Below are 13,160 nucleotides of genomic sequence, written 5' to 3'. Positions count from 1 at the left end.
ATTATTATTATTACTGACTAGAGGCCATAATATTGTACAAAATATAGTAATATATGTAATGCATTTAAAATGTTAAAGTAACTTGCCCAACACTACACCTAGAATAGCTCTTCTTACCTACTCTGTCTCAGTTACAATATCTATTAAATGACATTGGAAGTATCTCAGACATGAAGATAAATAGGCCTTTGTCATACAGGGTTTTTTTTTTTTTACTTCAGGAGTATTTCAAATGATCAATACTTTTACTTCTACTATACATCTATATATTTTTTGATACCAATACTTTTGTACTTTCACTTGTAACAGAGTATTTCTACATTGCAGTATTGATATTTTCACTTAAGTAAAACATGTAATTACTTTTTTTCCCACCACTTGCCTGCCCCCTGTAGTTGTTGCACAGACCACCTGTGTGCTTGTTTCTCTCCCAAAGAACCACAACCTGGCAACCCCCCCACCACAGACAGAGTACAGTAGTGAAGATGGTGGATGTGTTCAGAATGAAGTCCTGTGTGCTCTCTGTGTTCCTCATAAACATCTACCTCCACAGCCAGGTCTCCTCCCTGTACTTCCACATAGGAGAGACCGAGAAGAAGTGCTTCATAGAGGAGATCCCAGACGAGACCATGATCATAGGTGAGACCAACTCTTTAAACTACTTTAAGGAGGAGTGTAGCCATGGTTCACATGACGCTCCTCTGTCACAAGCGTCATGGAACCACTTGTTCCTGGTTTGCGATTTTTCTATATTTACAACTCCTGCATCTACATAAACGTTCAGATTTCAAATATAAAGTGCTGACCCCCATGACACGGATGTTACAAGTTGAGCCGCAACCTGTCTAAGTACCTGTATATTCCGTATTGCTCAATAAAAAGCGTTTTAATCCGATCGCCGGCCATTTTGTCCAAATGTTCTCCTACGCTTTCAACCATGCGACACTACCGGTTGGGAGGTGTATTGCACTCGGGTATATTACAAAAAAATATCCGCCGATTGGATTAAAACGCTTTTTATTAAACAATACGGGAGATACAGGTACTTATCGTGGGCCGGCTCAACTTGTTACATCCGTGGCATGGGGGTCAGCACTTTATATTTGAAATCTGAACATTTATGTACATGTGAGAGTTGTAAATGTAAAGAAATCGCAAACCAAGAACAAGTGGTTCCATGACTGTCATGGTATGACAGTCATGTTTCAGGGCTAAGTAGGAGTAAAGTGTGGTGTTGCTAACTAAAGCTAAGCTAACTTCAGCCTATAGTGGACAGATAGACCCCAAAGCTTTTAGAGCTGCTTAGATTACATATTACTTAGAGTTACTATTACTATAGAGTTACTATTATTACTTGGATTACTTAGAGTAAAGTGTTGTGTTGCTAACTAAAGCTAAGCTAACTTCAGCCTAGTAGACAGAGAGACCATAAAGCTATTAGAGCTGCTTAGATTTAGTACAAACACAATGTTCAAGTTATGTTATTTATTCATAATGTTCAACCTTCACATGTGTTCATAAAGCATTGATTGAGTGAATACTTTATAAGCAGTTTGCAAAAAGAAAACACAGTAAAGTACAGTTCAATACAAACTCTGCTAAGAGGATTTTAAACCTAAGAAAGCCTATGGCTGGTTTCTGTTGGGGTCCTTTGTACTTATTATTATATTATACGTTTTATATGTAACATCACTGACATGTTAAGTATGTGTGATGTAAAGACCATTAATGGATAGTTGTTGGAACACGACTTTTGTTCTATATTTTACTTCCTCCTCCTTGTGTCTTCCTGTGTTGTTGCTGCTGCAGGCTGTTAGACAGTTTACTGCCCTCAGAGAGAGAGAGAGACAGACAGACAGACAGACAGACAGACAGACAGACAGACAGACACTGGCAGACAGAGAGATACTGACAGACAGACAGACAGACAGACAGATAGATACTGGCAGGCAGACAGACAGACAGACAGACAGACAGATAGATACTGGCAGGCAGACAGACAGACAGACAGACAGACAGATAGATACTGGCAGGCAGACAGACAGACAGACAGACAGACAGATAGATACTGGCAGACAGACAGACAGACAGATAGATACTGGCAGGCAGACAGACAGACAGACAGACAGACAGACAGATAGATACTGGCAGGCAGACAGACAGACAGACAGACAGACAGATTCTGGCAGACAGGCAGGCAGACAGACAGATTCTGGCAGACAGACAGACAGATAGATACTGGCAGGCAGACAGACAGACAGACAGATTCTGGCAGACAGACAGACAGATAGATACTGGCAGGCAGACAGACAGACAGACAGATTTTGGCAGACAGGCAGGCAGACAGACAGACAGATACTGGCAGACAGACAGACAGACAGACAGACAGACGGATACTGACAGACAGATACTGGCAGACAGACAGACAGACAGACGGATACTGACAGACAGACAGATACTGGCAGACAGACAGACGGATACTGACAGACAGACAGATACTGGCAGACAGACAGACAGACGGATACTGACAGACAGACAGATACTGGCAGACAGACAGACAGACGGATACTGGGAGGGAGACAGACAGACAGACAGACAGACAGACAGACAGATACAGGCAAATTGAATATATGGACCACAATGGAAACAAGCTTGTTGTGTTATCCTTTTTAACATGTTGTATAACTGTATCTCTGTACCGTTTTACAAACTGTTACAAAAAGTATCCAATCAATCAAAACTGACAGACAGGCTGCAGACAGACAGTCATAATATTATTAAATAAGAACGATGTGATGATGAACCTAAATAGTGTAAATAGTAACCATGTTCCTGTATGTCCTGTAAAGACCTTGTCATTTCTCTAATGATTGAATCATCATGCACCATTGCATGGCATCATGTTCATGTGTTTGTTTGTTGACATTAAGACATAATGTTACATTTAACACCATACTGACTGTTGATGGTGTGTGGACAGAGTTGCATCTAGGCCTGTCACAATTATTACATCATTTTCTAATTCGCAATTATTTGAGATAATCGCAATATCTTTTGCATAATCGTCATAATTGTTTCCATGTTGAAAAATTTTCACACATTTTCAAATATTAAGAATAGCAGAACTAGCTGATCTACAAGCTGTCGTGTTGTAAGCTTGTAGATCAGCAATTTCTGCTTTTTTTAAATATATTTGAAAGCAGATCTACAAGCTTACAACGCATAAAAAGTACGATGTGTAACATTATTAAATATGTCAATAATTTCTTTGTATATACAGTATTTAAGTTATCTGTCATATCTCCCCTGTGCAATGTTTTATCACGAAGCCTAAAAGGCAAACAGAAATTAGGTTTGTATTCACATGTTCCAGTGTTCAACGGCCAAACACAATGAAATCGTTAATCACAATTATTTGAGTGACAATTAATGGTCAACTTAAATGTGTAATGGTAACAGTCCTAATTGCAGCAGCAACGTTTTCACACCTTGCAACCCCACTTCATTAGACTGCCAGTCTGTAGTAGTTAGTGCCTGTTTGATCTGTTGGTCCTGTGCCTACTTTTAAGTGGAGATATATTTTATATACTGTATATTGACAACATAACAGTGTCTGCATTAGTTAACATAAATATGTGACAGACTGTGTGTGTGTGTGTGTGTGTGTGTGTGTGTGTGTGTGTGTGTGTGTGTGTGTGTGTGTGTGTGTGTGTGTGTGTGTGTGTCATTGTTGACCTGGCATCCTATAGTGTGTGTATAGTTTCAATGTAGGCTGAGGATTTACGTATGTATTTGTTATTATTAGATTATTGGTTTACTTATGTATTACTTTACTATCAGATTACTATTTTTATGCATATGGTGTATTATGATGTATTATCTTGTGTCCTTGTTTACTGTAAGTCGATCTGGATTAAGAGTGTCTGCTAAATGCCTAAACTCTGTGTGTGTGTGTGTGTGTTGTGTAGGTAACTACCGCACTCAGCTGTATGACAGACAGAAGGAGGAGTACCTCCCGGCCACCCAGGGTCTGGGCATGTTCGTGGAGGTCAAAGATCCAGATGAGAAGGTACTGTCTGTCTCCATGACAACCAGAAGCATCTCTGTTTGTGATATATGATGAAGCGCTGATAACTTGGCCACTTCCTGTTAGCTTCCTGTTAGCTTCCTGTTAGCTTCCTGAACAGGAACAGGCCATTTTAGGAACTCATTTTTACTCATTACCTGTATGCAACTGTTTTAACTGATTGTTTTAACTGATTGCTGTCAACATATTGTCTTTCTTTGTTGTTCTTATGTTATTTCTGTGTGTGTAATCTCGGCACCATTGTAAATAAGGGTCTCCCTCAATGATCTCCAAGAATTTTGAATAAAGGTTGACTGAATGGTTGTTGTTGTGTTGCAGGTGATCCTGTCTCGTCAGTACGGCTCGGAGGGGAGGTTCACCTTCACCTCCCACACCCCAGGAGAACACCAGATCTGTCTGCACTCCAACTCCTCCAAGTTCTCCCTGTTCGCCGGAGGCATGCTGGTACGACCCCACGACCTCCTGACCCCTAAACCCCTGACCTATAACCACTTATGCCCTAATAGCCAAGACAAGAAAAAAGAAATATATGCTATCTCCGGTGTACTTCCTGTATCTGTGTGAAGTAGGCGTACGCCTTTTTAGGAGAGAGGAAGCAGGTTGGAGTCTATTATTTCCAATGGAAGAGTGAACGTGAACACAGCTTCTGAACCATTCATTAACTCCATGGTCACTGAACTAAATATTGGACCCGATTGTCACAATACACACACTATTCCCAAGATTTTCTGTAGAAAATGTACTTTATTATCGACCTTTCTCTGTCCCAGCAACTCACTCACACGGGCTCTAGCACCAGTAAATGTAGATCTAGCACCAGCAAACATAGATCTAGCACCAGCAAACATAGATCTAGCACCAGCAAACATAGATCTAGCACCAGTAAACATTGGACGGTCCTTATAGGCCACTGTTAATTTCAAAGCTAATTTCTTAGTTATAGTCTTTTGAAAAAAAATCATTTAGTTTTAGTCATTTGAAATGTTTCAGTTATTGTCTAGTTTTAAATATCATAAGATTTTAGTCTACTAAATTTACAGTTGATTTAGTCCATAAGTTTAATAATAATAATAATAATAATAATACATTTTATTTATAACGCACTTTACATTCTCACGAATCTCAGAGTGCTACAGATTAAAAGCAAGGCATAAAAACAGCATAGGCAACAAAACAATTACAATAGACCCAACTAGGCCAAACTAAAGGGCCAAAATTAGAAATTAAAACTCAGTACGAAAAACAAACAGACGTCCATGAAAATTATAAAAATGTTTTTTCTAAAAGGTAAAAAAAAAAGGTACATTTTTAAAAGCATCAGTGGACTGTAGTGCTCTCAGGTGGTCTGGGATGGCATTCCACAGACATGGGGCTGTGTAACAGAAGGCCCGGTCGCCCATGGTGCGGAGGTCGGTGTCAGGGACAACGAGAAGGTTTAACAGGTTTCGTCTAAAGTGTAATGCATTGTTTTGAATGATTCTCAAAGGTTGATTTTTCTTTTTTAGTACACATTTAGTATTTTAGTACAATGAAACTTAACACTCATTTAGAATGTCAACCAATATTTAATTTGACAAACTAAGATAAAGCAACTGTAGGTCTTTCACTTCTCTACTCAGGTTACAGGTCAGTGGAGGTTTCTTTAGCTTGCGTTGTATTTCCAGTTTAGGGTAAACACACCAGCTTATCTGATAAAATAACTTTATCTTGTATGCTCCTTTGAATGACATTCGGAATGACTCTTGTAGTCCCTCCATAACATTTTGTCTAGTTATTCATTCATCCATTCAACCCTTTATTAGCAGACAGGCTAATGAACTTGTAGATCTGCTATTTTAGAAACATTGTGAAAATGTGTGCAAATCTTTGAATATATAAACTGCTCAAAAAAAGTTCGGAAACGTAACTTTGGTCAATTATATCTCACCTTTAATAATACCAATTGGTATTGTGTTTTAGATAATTTTTTCTCGTTGATTAGTCACCTTTACAACTAGATACAGCTTGTAAGGATCGGGCATTCGTGGAATGAGCAACAAGCTAAACGTGTGGGTAGCCCCTACAAAAAACTTGCCAAAATCACCAATGTGCTTCTGTTGGTAATCGCTCTTGTTTTGAGCAACCTGCCAGCACACACCTGCTGAGAGGTGTGTGCCAGTAGTCACAGGTGTGTGACTGCCTCACAGGTGACTTGGGTTCCGGGGGGAGTATGGTTGCAAAGCTGAAACTTAAAGGAATTGACGGAAGTGCACCACCAGGAGTGACTGGCACCTGAACATGGGTTCTGCAACTTTGTTGAGTTTGTGTTGATGCTCCAAGCAGCAACACTGCCCCCATGGAAAGATGCCACGTTTGTCCCTTCAGGATAAGGCCCGTGCAATAGGGCAAGTGAAGCTGGTGTTCCGTTACGCAGATTACGCATTATTTGGGGTCAGCCCTATAAGTGACCTAAGTTAAGTTTCTGAACTTTTTTTGAGCAGTTTACATTCTTTTAAAGCAAACATTAACTCAAATATTTGCTTCTGGGGGATCCCTGGAACAAAATATTTTGAGATGGGGGTCCGCGGCCAAATTCATATAATTTTGGTGGTCCTTGAAATGAAAAAGTTTGAAAACCACTGATATAGAAACATACGGTTTTCCAGAAAACCGTTTTTAGATTTAGAAGACATTTTGCAGAATCAGAACTTCAGGCCTCAATGGGTTAAGCTGTAGGTCATTCCAAGTGGTTGGGGCACTAAAAACAAAAGGCTTGTTTTTCCCAGTTCAGTGTTTACTGAGGGGACCTTTAGCGTGAGGCAGTCATTGTAGTGTTATGATTTGTTGATTTAGACCAACAAAGGAACGTCAGATTGGAAGTGGTTAACCCCTAACATTTAACCCTGCTGTGACCATAAGTAGTGGTTCTGAAGGGACAATCGGACTGATTTCTCCATGTGGAATTTGTCACCAAACATAAACGTACTCCTCCTCCTCCTCCACTCCTCTCCTTCTCTTCTCCACACGTCCATTGCTATGTTCGTCTCTGAACAAACTCCTCCATCGCAGTTAGAACAGCTGACTCGCTCCCAATGTTTAGAAGTCATTTGTAGAATCCCCAGAAGCAAAGATTTGAGTAAAAAAAGAAATTGCTTTAAAAAAAATATGTATGTTCAAAGATTTGCAAAAATGTTCACGATTTTTCAAGAAAAATAGCAGATCTACAAGCTCATAGCGCGGCACTTGGTGTGACAAAATAATGGTTATAGCTAAAACGAAATCTAAAATGACACGGTATGTGTTTCCTGGATTGAATGCTGGGTTATTGTGAGTCTCTCTGGATAAAGAACGTCTTCTAAATGCTTACATTGAAAATTGTTCTTCCATCTCCTCTGTCTGTCCTCTCCTCCTCCTCCTCCTCCCCTTCCTCCTCCTCCTCCTCCTCTTCCTCAGAGAGTGCACCTGGACATCCAGGTTGGAGAACACACCAACAACTATGCAGAGATCGCTGCCAAAGACAAACTGACTGAGCTGCAGCTGAGAGTGAGACAGTTAGTGGAACAAGTGGACCAGATACAGAAAGAACAAAACTACCAGAGGGTTAGTACTCTGTGTGTGTGTGTGTGTGTGTGTGTGTGTGTCCGTGTGTGTGTGTGTGTGTGTGTGTGTGTGTCCGTGTGTGTGTGTGTGTGTGTCCATCTGTTATATCAGTGGTTCTCAACCAGTGGTCCTTCAGGAGGTTCCAGGTGGTCCCCAGCTAAATGATGGAGAGTTAACCAAATGGACCCTTATAGGTCCATTTGGTTTCATTTTACACTCTCAAGAGTTAAATTATTGTTAAACATCTGCATTACTTAATTAAAGAATTGTATCGTTTGCCTGTTCTCTCCTATCTATGGTACCCATAGAGTTAAAAAAGAATAATGGTACAAACATCAATACAGCATGGATGGAATTGTGGACAAAATCGTATCCAACGATAACAAAATATTCCAGCGGGTCGCCAGTAAAATGAGTTAATATAGCTAGCATCACAATGTTGTTTAACTGAAAATAGCAGATCTACAAGCTCACAACTCCTCGTGCTGTGAGGCTTGTATATCTTTTAGCAAAGAGCTTTGGTGTAGGGGGAAAAAAGAGCAGACCTAAGTTTCTATGTATTGAAGGTTTAAGTGGATTAACTGTCTGAAAATATACATTAACATGAATCCAACATGACAGACAGTGTCTGTCAAACAAGGCTATGAAGCTATCTATGAAATCTATGAAAAAGTTTAATCTGCAACACAATGTTATACAATATGTAGTGGGGGTGGGGGGGGGGGGGTCCCTGCTTCATCTCTCTCTCAGCTAAGGGGTCCTTGGCCTGGAAAAACTTTGAAGACCCCCTGTCCTTGTATATAAATGTTTTTTATTTGCCCCTTTCTCCTCTGCAGTACCGCGAGGAGCGCTTCAGACAGACCAGCGAGTCGACCAATCAGAGGGTGTTGTGGTGGTCCATCGTCCAGACTCTCATCCTGGTGGCCGTAGGGTTCTGGCAGATGAGACACCTCAAGAGGTTCTTCGAGGCCAAGAAACTGGTGTAGAGACAGACGGGCACCTGTCTGTCTGTCTGTCTGTCTGTCTGTCTGTCTGTCTGTCTATGTCTGTCTGTCTGTCTGTCTATGTCTGTCTGTCTGTCTGTCTGTCTGTCTGTCTATGTCTGACTGTATGTCTGTCTGTCTCATAGGGATGTGACGATATATAATCTTCACGATTATTCGAAAATAGCAGATCTACAAGCTCGTAGCGTGGCACTCGGTGCCGCGCTATGAAGATCTGCTATTTCAGCTTGTAGATCTACTATTTTTGAATAGCCAAAGTGTAAAATAATGTTTTTTTTTTAAATCACATAAACCATAATAACGACTATCGTCACATCCCTACTGTCTCACTGCATGTCTGTAGAGACAGACAGACAGGCAACCTGTCTGTCTGTCTGTCTGATGCCTAATTCAAACATGCCTGATTTATACATCTAGTTGCACAGCGGTGCCATTGCACTGAAAATAGCACCGATCTACAAGCTCTACGACGCGTCGCAATGGTGACGGTGGTTGTGGGCTTGTAGATCTGCTATGTTTTTATAAACCAGGGCGTTGTGTACTCGGTCAGCGTGGAGGTGTGGCTTAGTGCCCACAAGAAGAACCCACTGATCATCTAGCCAACTTAAAGGGATACTTCACCCAAAAACTATTTTTTCCCCCCTATCAATTTCTCGCCCCATGAAGCCTTGAATTCATATAATAGATTATTGAATCAATAATTCAATAATTAAGGACTCTGTTGAGCCTATACTGATGATTCAGTTTCAAAAACAATGTTTTAACCTAACCTGACTCTGCCAGATGGAAGAAGCTGGCGTCACATTGGTTTCACAGGCTCTGCTTCCATCTGGGACCTCGGTAGCACAATCCATGAAGGGGCGGTCCCTTTTTTTTTTTCCAAGCTACTTGGCAGGTGATTGGATGGAACCGTCTGTCTATCACCGTCTATCAACCAATCATATTGACGTGTCTACGTGTCTACGTATAGTAGCTGTGCCAGCAGTAGTTCTTTTGTATACTATTCAACCATGATGCATCACACCGAGTGCAGCGCTACGAGCTGAGTATATATTTTTTAAGCGGACATTTGTAACTCAAATCTTTGCTTCTGGGGGTCCCTGGAACTAAATGTTTTACAAATATTCGCTTTAAAAAGTATATATTCAAAGATTTGCGCAAACTTTAAAGATTTTTCAAAAAATAGCAGATCTACAAGCTCTATGAGCTTGTAGATCTGCTATTTTTGAATAGCCAAAGAAATCTTAAAATGACGCAAATTATGCTTTCCTGGTTTTAAAGGGTTAAATATGGTTTTGCTCTTGTTAACTTGGTCTCCTATTAACTTCAATGAGTCGAGTCTTGGATTATTGGCTCAGGAACATGACAAAAAAAAAAATTGGGTGAAGCGTTCCTTTAAGTGGAAATTCAGCTCGTCTCTCTGTCTTGTCTGTCTGTCTGTCTGTCTGTCTGTCTGTCTGTCTATTTATGCAGGACTTGCTAGTAGAGAATTAAAACTTTTCATTATTGTCATTTTCTTTTTATTCTCATTTTTTCCTTCCTGATTTATGACATGATGATGATGTTACTGGGCCAATGGGAGATGAACGGGGTTCTAAATACTGTCAGGATACTGTATAGGAGTACCAGTACATTACATACACATACATGTGGTATGTATTATGTAGGTACAGTGCATTACATACACATACATGTTATGTAGGTACAGTGCATTAGAGGTGCTCCGATCGACCAGCCACAGATTTTAAACCCATTAAGACCGGGAACGCATCTGTGTCATTTTTAGATTTCTTTGGGCTATTGAAAAAATAGCAGATCTACAAGCTCGAGCTTGTAGGTCTGCTATTTTTTGAATAATCGTGACAATTTATTATATATTATGTATATATAATAATATAATGTATTTTCACGATATTTTTTTTTCTTTCTTCAGATCTACAAGCTTGTAGCGCGGCACTCGATGTCGCGCTATGAGCTTGTAGATCTGCTATTTTTTGAATAGCCAAAGTATATAATAATGGTTATAGCTCAAAATGACACGGATGTGTTCCCGGATTGAATGGGTTAAATCGGGGCCGGTTTTCACTCCAAAACGACTCAGATCAACTCACACCATCCAGAGAAACATCTTTTATGGCCTAAAGCTGCACCGTTGGAAGTGGTTTTAAAATCAATCAGATATATCCTATAATATTGCTTTGTGCAGTTTTGTGACAGGCCCAGACATGACCCCCCCCCCACCACACACACACACACGAACAGTTTTGACATAGTGTCGATTTTTTGATATGTAATGATTTTGTAAATATTATATTTTTCCCTTACGCACAAGATTGGTGCCGCTATGTATCGGCCCGGTGGTATAGATCAGTGGTTCTCAGACTTTTCAAGGACCCCCAAAATGACATGTATTTGGCCACGGACCCCCCCCATCTCAAAATATTTTGTTCCAGGGACCCCCACCAGAAGCAAAGATTTGAGTTAAAAATGTTCGCTTTAAAAAAAAAATATATATATATATATATATATTCAAAGATTTGCAAAAATTCACGATTTTTGAATAGCCAAAGTATAAAAGGATAACGTGGTTAAAATTATTGTGATCCTACATATAAACACATTTTGCTGGGGGACCCCCTGGAACCCACCCAAGGATCCCACTTTGAGAACCAATGGTGTAGAAAAACAGTCGGAGCACCCCTACAGTGTAGGGTACAGTTAGTACACTCTCTAAAACACTGTGTGTGTGTGTGTGTGTGTGTGTGTGTGTGTGTGTGTGTGTGGTGATCGGCTATTTTCAACTAGTTCTTTGCCGTGAACGAACCCGTTCACTTCCTGAAACTGTTACGTTCACGATTTCGTCCATGCCTCCCCCTCCCCCGCTCCGCGCACGTCACTCACACAGGAGGACGGGAGGGCGCGCGGCTAAGCTTATAGACCTGTCACCGGACCATGCGTGCTGTTTACCGCGCCGCGCGCACTCGCTACCGGAACCAGAAGCGCTGCTGAACGTGAACGAATCATTTGAACGAATCACTGCCGTGAACAAAATCGTTCGTTCATTGAAATGAACGTTTTTTTTCCCACCACTAGAGTGTGTGTGTGTGTGTGTGTGTGTGTGTGTGTGTGTCTGGCAGTGAAATGACATCACAGCCTTAGATTGATTGGTTACTTTTATTGGACAGGTTGACTGATGGTCGTTTAAACCTCTAAATGACACAACATGAACATACATAATTGTTAGTAAACTTCATGCGATAAAATAACATTGTAATAAATTAATAACTCGATACCATATCGGAGCAGATTATTCAAATATTAGTACTGGTACTGATATTACTCAGTAATTACATTACATTTTTATTTATGTATTAGTTTTTGATTTACAGCATTTACTGTTTAATGCGCTGTCATGGGTTTGTGAGCTCCACTCACTGATGATTGTTTAGTTTTCTCTTATTTTTGTCCAGCAGTTTATTGAGAAAGTCTTGTTGGGTTTTTGTTTGTTTTGTTTTGTTTTGGGTTAAAATTCTGTGCTTGTAAAAAAAAAAAAAAAAAAAAAAAGGTCTAAATTTTACATCAGAATAAAGTTTTGTCACATTTGGTGTAATGGGTTGACTGCTTTGTTTTCACTCATTTTGTTGATATCCAATTACATACAGCAGGTGGTAAAAGTACTCACATGTTTTACTTACGTAAAAGTATCAATACTGCAATCTAGAAATACTCTGTTACAAGTAAAAGTCTGGAAGTCAAAATGTACTCAAAGTACCAAAAGTAAAAGTACTCATTGTGCAGAATGTCCCATTTCAGAAGTTCAAAATGTATTAAAAAAAAATCCTTGCAACGCATTGTGAGCTTGTAGATCGGCTATTTTGAAATAGCCAATGTAGGGCGTTAAAGTGATGTTGATGCTATATTAAGTTACCTTAATATGTGCAAAGAGACTTATTTAAAGGTTGAATGTACAAAATGATGATAGTATGTAGCCTATCAATCTGGTGCCGCGCTATGAGTTTGTAGATCTGCTGTTTTTGAGAAATCGTGAGAATGTTTGCAAATCTTTGAATATATATATTTTTAAAGCAAACATTGTGTTCCAGGGACCTCCAAAAGCAAAGATTTGAGTTAAAAATGTTGTTTACAAAAATACATGTATTCAAAGATTTGCACAAATGTTCAAGATTTTTCAACAATGGCAGATCTACAAGCTCATAGCGCGGCACTCGGTGCCGTGCTATGAGCTTGTAGATCTGCTATTTTAAAGTATAAAATAATGGTATACAGTAATAGCTAAAAATTCCCGGTCTAATGGTTTAAGCAAACGGTATACAATATCCACAAGGTACAAAGTATAGTATACAGATCTGATTTAATCATTGTGTGATGTTTATGTGATGTTAAACCTAGGCTGGACCAACAGTTGGTTTTTACAGATCCACCCTGCCCTGGACTTTAAAGGGTTAGTTCGAATTTTTGGACTTAAAGCT

The 13,160-nt window shown here is 39.8% G+C and overlaps 1 protein-coding gene across 2 annotated transcripts; it reads left to right on the top strand.

Moving 5' to 3' along the window:
* Positions 1-467: 467 nt before the first annotated feature.
* LOC308076507 (transmembrane emp24 domain-containing protein 9-like) lies at positions 468-12,285 on the top strand. 2 transcript variants are annotated; one of them, XR_013932285.1, is made up of 6 exons: positions 468-639; positions 3,969-4,069; positions 4,406-4,531; positions 7,520-7,666; positions 8,503-10,337; positions 10,373-12,285. XR_013932285.1 is itself a non-coding variant. In XM_080416836.1 (5 exons), exons 1-5 carry the CDS (start codon positions 486-488, stop codon positions 8,650-8,652), a joined length of 678 nt encoding a protein of 225 aa, XP_080272962.1. In that variant the 5' UTR covers positions 468-485; the 3' UTR covers positions 8,653-12,285. The 2 variants fall into 2 exon arrangements, 1 of the variants encoding a protein (XP_080272962.1); XM_080416836.1 differs by having other exon boundaries at positions 8,503-12,285.
* The last annotated feature ends 875 nt before the right edge of the window (positions 12,286-13,160 follow it).

Source organism: Gymnoscopelus braueri (genome assembly GCF_963280865.1).
Source record: "Gymnoscopelus braueri genome assembly, chromosome: 20".
NCBI lineage: Eukaryota > Metazoa > Chordata > Actinopteri > Myctophiformes > Myctophidae > Gymnoscopelus > Gymnoscopelus braueri.
The sequence above is the reverse complement of the archived record's forward strand: the minus strand, read 5'-3'. Positions and strand labels throughout refer to the sequence as shown.

Excerpts from the sequence above, each read along its gene's own strand:
- LOC308076507 (XM_080416836.1), top strand. The coding sequence starts at position 486 with ATGGTGGATGTGTTCAGAATGAAGTCCTGTGTGCTCTCTGTGTTCCTC. Across the intron at positions 4,070-4,405 it reads TCAAAGATCCAGATGAGAAG|GTGATCCTGTCTCGTCAGTA; the intron begins GTACTGTCTGTC and ends GTTGTGTTGCAG. Across the intron at positions 7,667-8,502 it reads AAGAACAAAACTACCAGAGG|TACCGCGAGGAGCGCTTCAG; the intron begins GTTAGTACTCTG and ends TCTCCTCTGCAG.